Genomic DNA, 7,764 nt, shown 5'->3' with positions numbered 1-7,764 from the left:
GCTCGCTCCCCGAAGGTTCCTGGAGACGGTGGAGCTGCAGATCAGCCTGAAGAACTACGACCCCCAGAAGGACAAGCGCTTCTCGGGCACCGTCAGGTTGGCACCGCTCGCCCCACCCAGCCCTCAGTGTCCCCGCGCCCGGCCCCCCCTTGAGGCGGGCACGTGCGCACTGACCGCCCGGGTAGTTCCGACCCCCTGCCCCGCGCAGGCGCGGCTGGACGGACCCCCACCCTGGGTCTTAAAACATGAGGGGAGGCGTGGGGAGGCCTCGGCCGAGCCCGCCGGCTAGTCTGAGAAGCCAGACTAGTTGCTGGTGATCGTGGACGCCCTGGGTAAGGAAGGCTGAGCGCTCGCTGCCGCCCGCGACCCCATCGCCAGCTCTTGGTTCTCCGGGGCGGGCCGTGACCTCTTGTGTACGCCTCGCTCCCAAACACAGGCTTAAGTCCACTCCCCGCCCCAAGTTTTCCGTGTGCGTCTTGGGGGACCAGCAGCACTGCGATGAGGCCAAGGCCGTGGATATCCCCCACATGGACATCGAGGCGCTGAAGAAGCTCAACAAGAATAAGAAATTGGTCAAGAAGCTGGGTAAGCTCCAAGCCGGCCGCCCTCAGGAGAGCCGTCTGGGCTTCCCGATGGTGATGTAATTGGCCACTTACCTTGAGTGGCTGGGGGGGGGCGGGGAGATTGTGCTGGAATTCGTTTAGAGAGTTTGCTCTAAATATATCCGGTTCATTCCATCACCTATAGGGAGGATACAGAATTTGAGCCTGTGTCTCTTCTTGGGAGGGGTTTGGATTCAGATTTGTTGTTAGTTCTGGGTCCTGGGCTCTGCATCAGCTCAAGGCTAGCCACTTCCAGCTTTTTCTGCTTATGTGGTGCTGAGGATTTAAAACCAGGGCTTCATGCATGCAAGGCAAGCACTCTACCACTAAGCCACCTTCCCAGCCCTGGATTCAGATCTTGACTCACATGGTTCTGCCTGGTTAGAGACTTAAAGCTAGGAAAAGGGGGCACTTGGGTGGAGGGTTCCATTAAGGACAAGGCTGCTGGTTGGAGGTTGCTTGTGTGGTTTAAATAATGTTCGGTCTGGAGATCTGTGCCTGGCCAGGACGCAGCATCTCATGGCTTTCTCTTTCCAGCTAAGAAGTATGATGCCTTTCTGGCTTCAGAGTCTCTGATCAAGCAGATTCCACGAATCCTGGGCCCAGGCTTGAATAAGGCTGGCAAGTTCCCATCTCTGCTCACACACAATGAAAACATGGTGGCCAAAGTGGATGAGGTGAAGTCCACTATCAAGTTCCAGATGAAGAAGGTATGGCTCACCAGCTGGTGCCATGGGCAAGGTGGTGGCAGGGCTTTTCTGTCACCCCCAGTCTAAACGTGGGGACAGGACACAGGATGTGGTGCTGTGAAGGCCCTGAGCAGAATTAAGCTTCTGGGATAGCCTGGATCTAAGCACTGCCCGCTGTGGGCTGTCCCTTCGGTCACAAGGCAGTGGGACGGGCCATCTTCTTACCTGGTTTGACCTGCTCTCCTTCCCCAGGTGCTGTGTCTGGCTGTTGCTGTTGGTCACGTGAAAATGACAGATGATGAACTTGTGTACAACATCCACTTAGCTGTCAACTTCCTGGTCTCATTGCTCAAGAAGAATTGGCAGAACGTCCGGGCTCTGTACATCAAGAGCACCATGGGCAAGCCCCAGCGCCTGTACTAAGACGTTCAATAAATCCTAGTGCTACCGTCACTTTGGTCTGCCTGTGATGAGGGGTGGGGTTGCCAGCTGCTGATGGCGATTGTTTCCCTTGGTGATAGGCACCACAAAAGGGGCATTCTGTCATCTCCCAGGCATTTGATACAGCTGTTCAACAGGCTTGGGCTTTTCAGGTAACCCTGTCTGGCAGCTTTTCCAGTCTAGCCCAGAACCTGTTCCTGTGTATGCTGGGTTGTCTTTAACACAGGTCTTTTTTTGGGGGGTCCTGGTCGTGGGGCCTGAACTCTGGGCCTGGGCGCTGTCCCTCAGCTCTTCAGCTCAAGGTCAGCCACAACGCCACTTCCGGCTTTTTTCTTTTTGCTTATGTGGTGCTGAGGAATCGAACCCAGGGCCTCAGGCATGCAAGGCAAGCGCTCTACCACTGAGCCACCTTCCCAGCCCCTTAAGGCATTTCTTGTTGCCAGTTCTTGTCTCTGCTTTGGTACTGAGTGCCAGTGCTTTAGCCCATATAACCGCCTCGCTTTGGTAAATACAGAAATCAACTAATTGCATATGTATCTCCCCTCATGAGGCTTTAGAGTGCCTGGGTACTCTCCTTGAGCTTTTTGGCTGAAGGCTAATGCCCTAGCACCTGAGCCACACTCCATTTTCCAGCTCTTTGCTGGTTAATTATAGATGAGATCTGCCTGGGCTGTCAGACATCTCATCCTGGAGTAGGATTAACAGGTATGAGGTACCAGTGCCGCTTTTTTTTTTTTCTTGTCTGTCTTGGGGCCTGGGCGCTGTCCCTCAGCTCTTCAGCTCAAGGCTAGTGCTCTACCACTTGAGCCACAGCACCACTTCTGGCTTCTGTTTATGTGGTGCCTCATGCATGCAAAGCAAGACACACTACCATTGAGCCAGCTGCCTGGCCCCTGACTCTTTTGGATAGTTGTGTAGCCTGGGCACTGTCCCTGGACCCTTTTGTGTTCAAGGCTCTACCGATTGAGCTCTGCTTCTGTTTTTGAGTGGTTAGTTGAAGATAGGAATCTGACTTTTCTGTCCAGGCTATTTTTGGACCTCAATCTCAGATCTCGTCTTCTGAGTAGCGAGGATTACAGACATGAGCCACCAGTGCCAGGCCCAGCTTCATAGTGATTAATTGGAGATGAGAGTCCTGGGTCTTGAACGCTAGGCCTGGACACTGTCCCTGGGCTTCTTTTGCTCAAGGTTAGCACTCTCCCACTGGAGCCACAGTGCTACTTCTGGCTATTTTTGTTTATAATGAAGCCCAGGGCTTCATGCATGCTAGGCAAGCACTGTACCAACTAAGCCACATTCCCAGCCCTCATGAGCTTTCCTGCCCTTGTTGGATTCAAACATCTACCTTCAGATCTTGGCCTGAGGATTTCAGGGATCCTTGTTTCCTAGTCTGGCTTCAAAAGAAGGCAATCACTTCAGTCTCCCAAGAAGTTGGGGCTACAGGATTGAGCCACTACACACAGCCTTCAGCTTTTTAATATAGTTAATCCAAAGTGCAAAATTGGTGCTTAAAGCTAGGCATTATGCTGTGCCTGCACATGTGAAATCCCAGTTTATCCAAGAGGCAGAGGCAAAGTTAACAAGACCACAAGAAATTGCTTCAGAATGCTGGTCCGTTGGAAGCAGCTTCATTGCAGAGTGCTGGAGAAGGCGGCTTTGTCTGCTCAGTTTTGTGCTGTACCTCAGCTTTGGAGCTCAGTTGCCCTGCCAGGATGAGCAGGGTCTGCGCTGTCTGTAAAGTACTGCTCGAAGGCAGCCGACACTGAGCTGTGTGCATGGCTGGCGGATTTAAAATGAGGTGGGTTTCTTAAGTACCTAAGTGGATTTCTGCCCCCAGGGCCCCTCCCATGTAGTAGTGGGGCCTCTTGGCATATTACTAAGCAAATGTCGGGTCTTAATGCTGTAGACCAAGGCAAAAAGCCACAGAAGGCTGGTTTGGGTTTTTGTTGGTGGTCATGAGACTTGAACTTTGGGCCTAGGCACTGTCAGCTCTTCAGCTCAAGGCAAGTGCTCTACCACTTGAGCCACAGCACCACTGCTGTTTTCTGGTGGTTTACTGGAGATAAGAGTCTCACAGACTTTCCTGCACAGGCTGGCTTTGAGCCATGATCCTCAGATCTCAGCCTCCTTAATAGCTAGGATTACAGGTGTGAGCCACCCATACCCAGCGATGCTGATTTTTTGAACTGCTACAACGCTATGTATGTTTGGCTCTGAAGGACCTGGATCAGAGGCTAGGCTAGGATTACCAGGTTTAGCCCAAGGTAGATGTACGAGTTTGAACGTGGGTGGACTGTTCCCAGCGCTGCGAGGGGATGTGTGCTAGTGGCTATGCCGAGACCCGAGTGCCCAGGTCTCATCCAGGAACCAGTGGATGCAGCCCATGTTGAAGTCCTGGTGGAGACTGAAGGCCCACTGGGGAGGTCCAGGCGACCCCAGCCCCTGTGCACTGTGGCACGGAGGGCGGGGCGGGGACAGACCAGCAGTGAGACTGTGCTCCCATCATGAGGGCCTTGGCGTTTCCTCTCTCTTGACCCCTATGCCGGTCTTGGGGCTTGAATTAAGGCCTGGCCACTGTCCCTAAGCTTCTTTTGCTCAAGGCTGGCGCTCTACCACTTGAGCCACAGCGCCACTTCCAGTTTTCTGGTGGTTCATTGGAGATAAGAGTCTCATGGCTTTTCCTGCCCGGGCTGGCTTTGAGCAGTGATCCTCAGCTCTCAGCCTCCTGAGTAGCTAGCATTACAGCTGTGAGCTGTAATCACCAGTGTCCAGCTGGACTGCCGGTTAGATGGGGCCCTGGAATTCCCATCTCGGTAGCCAGACATGCTGAGCAAGTCGTTGCAACCCGGGGCACATGAGCATCTAGCTGGCCACAGGGCATGATACAGGTTGGGGCTTAGAAAGGTTTCTGCGCACCTCTGCTTCCTGTGTCCCGACACCAGCGGGAGACATGGGAGACGGGGGACAGGGAACACCCCCAGCCACGCACCCACCACCGCTACTAAACGGTCCACCACACATTGGTCATGATTTGACCCAGAAACAACTTTTATTTTCTTGTTTAAGCAGGGGCCAGGCCTTTGAGGGGCCCCGGCCTCTGCCCAGAGCCACATTTGTAATACAACCCATCACAGCTGGATTTAAAAAACAACACAAAAAATATATATAATACATGTTATAAAACCGAGTGGGGTTCGGAGGTGGCCTGAGCAGTTGCACACGGTGAGGACCGGCAGGCGCCGGCGGCCGAGGGCAGGGAGGGGCACAGTACTTCATATGACACTCATAAATACCCACAGGGCCTGGGAAGGGCCACAGGGGGAGGGTCTAGGGAGCTGCTGCCCAGGTAGGGAGCCCCCTCCCCCGCCCAACAGGGGGCGGTGCCCGGCTTTCTGAAGCCTCAAGGCCTTTGTGCCCTTCCCGCGCTGGCCCCTGGAGGCTTGGGGACCGGGACTGGCAGCTGCTCTGCCAGGCCCTGGCCCAGTGGTTCCCAGTTGGCTCTGAGCCCTGCCGGCGCCCCTCTTCCTCTCATCCCCCCCTGCTGCAGGGAGGTAGCGCGACCCTGGGCTGCAGCTCTGCCCTCTTCTCAGCCTCAGCACCTCATCTGAAACGCGGGGAGCCAGCTTGCCTTGCGGGGTCTCTGAGGGTGGCACACGCCACCAGAAGGGCCTGCCACCCACCCACCCAGGACGTGCGGGGTGTGGGCCCCTCTCCTCAACCAGTCCTCACCGGTTCCTGGGCCTCAGCTTGCCCGGGGCCTGGCGGCCGCCGCGGTCTCCATCCCCACCTCTGAGCCAGGCGACGGTGGGCAAGCGGCCGTCCCACCCCCGAGCCCTGCCCTCCCCTCCCACAGTAAAGCGCAGATCAGTGACAGGGAGCGTGTGTGCTGGGGACAACCAAGGAGGAGGCCACCAGGGTCCCGGCCCGAGGCCTTTGGGTGGCTGAGTCCTGGGCCCAGGCCCAGGGTGGGGGCCGGCAGGCAGGATGTGGAGGACGTTGGTCCTGCGGTCGGCGAGGGGAGCAGGCGTCCTAGTCCTTGACCAGCCTGTACACGTGGTGCTGGGCACCATGCTCGCTGGTGGAGACTTCGAAGACAAACGCGATGACCAGCAGGGTCTCCTGGGAGTCCCGGCTCGTGACCACCTGGGGGGCAGGGAGGAAGATGGGAGGCGGTGCTCACAGATGCTCCTCCTTCCTCCCACCCGTGTGCGTGCGTGCGTGTGCGCGTGCCTGTGTGTGTTCGATCCCAGCTGGGCCGCCCGCCCGTACCTGCAGGACAGTGAAGTTCTCCAGCACGCTGTTCATCATGTACTTCTCGGGCAGGTGCTTCAGCTTGTGGATGAAGTTGACCATGTACTCGCACATGGGCGAGCGGTGGATGCGGTACACGAAGCGGCCGTTCTCCAGCCGGGCATACTCTGTCTGCAGGAAAAGCCAGGAGGAAGTCACAGGCAGCCCGGCCGGCTCCCTCCCCCAGGCTCGTGGGAACCCCCCCTCCACCCCCACCCCCCGCCCCAGCACCCACTCACCTCCACCTTCTCCACCACCTGCTTGCCGAAGGAGCACACCTTGGTGGAGACGCTGATGGTCATGCTGTCGGCGGAGCTGTACTGGGAGCTGACCCCGTAGAAGGTGCCTGGGCCCTCCTGGATGGTGCTGCTGAGGTCGGCCTGGGGAGAGCAGGCTTAGGGTGGTGTCCTGCCGCCCAGGGGCCACCCCGGGGCCCACAGGAGGAGCCGGGCAGGGGTCTGCTGCCATCTGGGGCAGGAAGGGGCTTCCGTGGAGAGTGGGCGGCTTACCCAGAACTTGACGAGGAAGAAGGCATTGGGGGGCCCCTTCTCATAGAGCTCCTTGAGCCCCCCCTTCTTCTCAGGGAACTTGTCGTAGATCTGGCGCACGTCCACCGCCTCCAGGGGCGGGTCTGAGAAGGCGGGGTTGGTCTGGCCGATGTGCACGAACAGGTGTTTGCTGTACTGTGGGGAGGGCCCAGCCGGGGTTAGGGGGACCTCCAGCAACAGGGGTCCAGGGAGGCCTCGCCAGGGCCCTGCACCGGAGTCCAGGATCACGGCCAGTCCCTCAGGACAGCGCCAAGCGCCCTTCCCCCTCCCCCAACACGTTACCGTGTCTGGGTCTCGCTGCACCTCCATGAAGGCTGAGTACTCCAGGAGCCGCAGCCGGGAGGAGGCGATGGTGCGGTCCTGCCACACGGGCACAGAGGCGGCGGCCGGGGGCAGCGGCGCCAGCGGCTCATAACCTGCCAGGGCAAGACCGAGCCGCAGAGTGTGAGCACACGGCGACCTGTGAGGCGGCCCCGCACTGATGCCATGCTTGAGCAGGAGTCCCTGCTAGGTGCTTTCGTGTGGTGTACGCCCTGCACACCCTCAGACAGGCAAAGTCTGGACATTTTCCTTGTGACTATTAATGTGGATTTAGACAGAAAAGTCAAACTGAGTATGACTTTGGTGCTAGGCACTAGTCGCTCATACCTGTGATCCTAGCTACTCAGGAGGCTGAGATCTGAGGATCACAGTTTGAAGCCAGCCCAGGCAGGAAAGTCCCCATGAGATTCATATCTCCAATGAAGCACCAGAAAACTGGAAGTGGCGCTGTGGCTCAAGGAGTAGAGCTCTTGGACAGTGCACAGGCTCTGAGTTCAAGTTCCACAACCGACAAAAAAATAAAGTGAAGACTACAGAGTAAAAATAACTTCCACTTTTGGACAAGTCTTATTCATTCAGACCATGACACGGACATAAAACATGCCTGCATCATTTTTAACTAATAACTCGAGCTATAGCCTCTCTATTCTCTTCCTATAGTCAGTAAGAAATACCAGCTGTGGGGCTGGGAAGGTGGCTCAGTGGTAGAGCACTTGCCTAGCATGCCTGAGGCCCTGGGTTTGATTCCTCAGCACCACATAAGCAGAAAAAATAAAAAAGCTGGAAGTGGCGCTGTGGCTCAAGTGGTAGAGCGCTCGCCTTGAGCTGAAAAGCTGAAGGACAGCGCCCAGGCCCAGAGTTCAGGCCCCACGA

The 7,764-nt window shown here is 56.7% G+C and overlaps 2 protein-coding genes across 2 annotated transcripts in view; one reads left to right on the top strand and one right to left on the bottom strand.

Annotated features, from left to right (window-relative positions):
- Nucleotides 1-1,744, top strand: part of Rpl10a (ribosomal protein L10a) — a 2,217-nt gene extending 473 nt beyond the window's left edge. The window contains exons 3-6 of the mRNA XM_013029643.1: nt 16-96; nt 437-585; nt 1,140-1,312; nt 1,544-1,744. Coding sequence (XP_012885097.1) covers nt 16-96; nt 437-585; nt 1,140-1,312; nt 1,544-1,714 — 574 coding nt within the window. The 3' untranslated portion in view covers nt 1,715-1,744. The remainder of the gene's footprint in view (nt 1-15; nt 97-436; nt 586-1,139; nt 1,313-1,543) is intronic.
- A 3,061-nt stretch (nt 1,745-4,805) lies between these two features.
- The window catches only part of Tead3 (TEA domain family member 3), a gene marked incomplete at its 5' end in the record, with an annotated part of 24,562 nt that continues 21,603 nt past the window's right edge, over nt 4,806-7,764 (bottom strand). Inside the window, 5 exons of the mRNA XM_013029591.1 lie at nt 4,806-5,875; nt 6,002-6,154; nt 6,262-6,402; nt 6,532-6,705; nt 6,853-6,986. Coding sequence (XP_012885045.1) covers nt 5,762-5,875; nt 6,002-6,154; nt 6,262-6,402; nt 6,532-6,705; nt 6,853-6,986 — 716 coding nt within the window. The remainder of the gene's footprint in view (nt 5,876-6,001; nt 6,155-6,261; nt 6,403-6,531; nt 6,706-6,852; nt 6,987-7,764) is intronic.

The sequence above is a fragment of the Dipodomys ordii genome, unplaced genomic scaffold (genome assembly GCF_000151885.1).
Source record: "Dipodomys ordii isolate 6190 unplaced genomic scaffold, Dord_2.0 Scaffold120, whole genome shotgun sequence".
Taxonomy (NCBI): domain Eukaryota; kingdom Metazoa; phylum Chordata; class Mammalia; order Rodentia; family Heteromyidae; genus Dipodomys; species Dipodomys ordii.
Note: the sequence above shows the minus strand (reverse complement) of the source record. Positions and strands in the feature narration are given on the sequence as shown.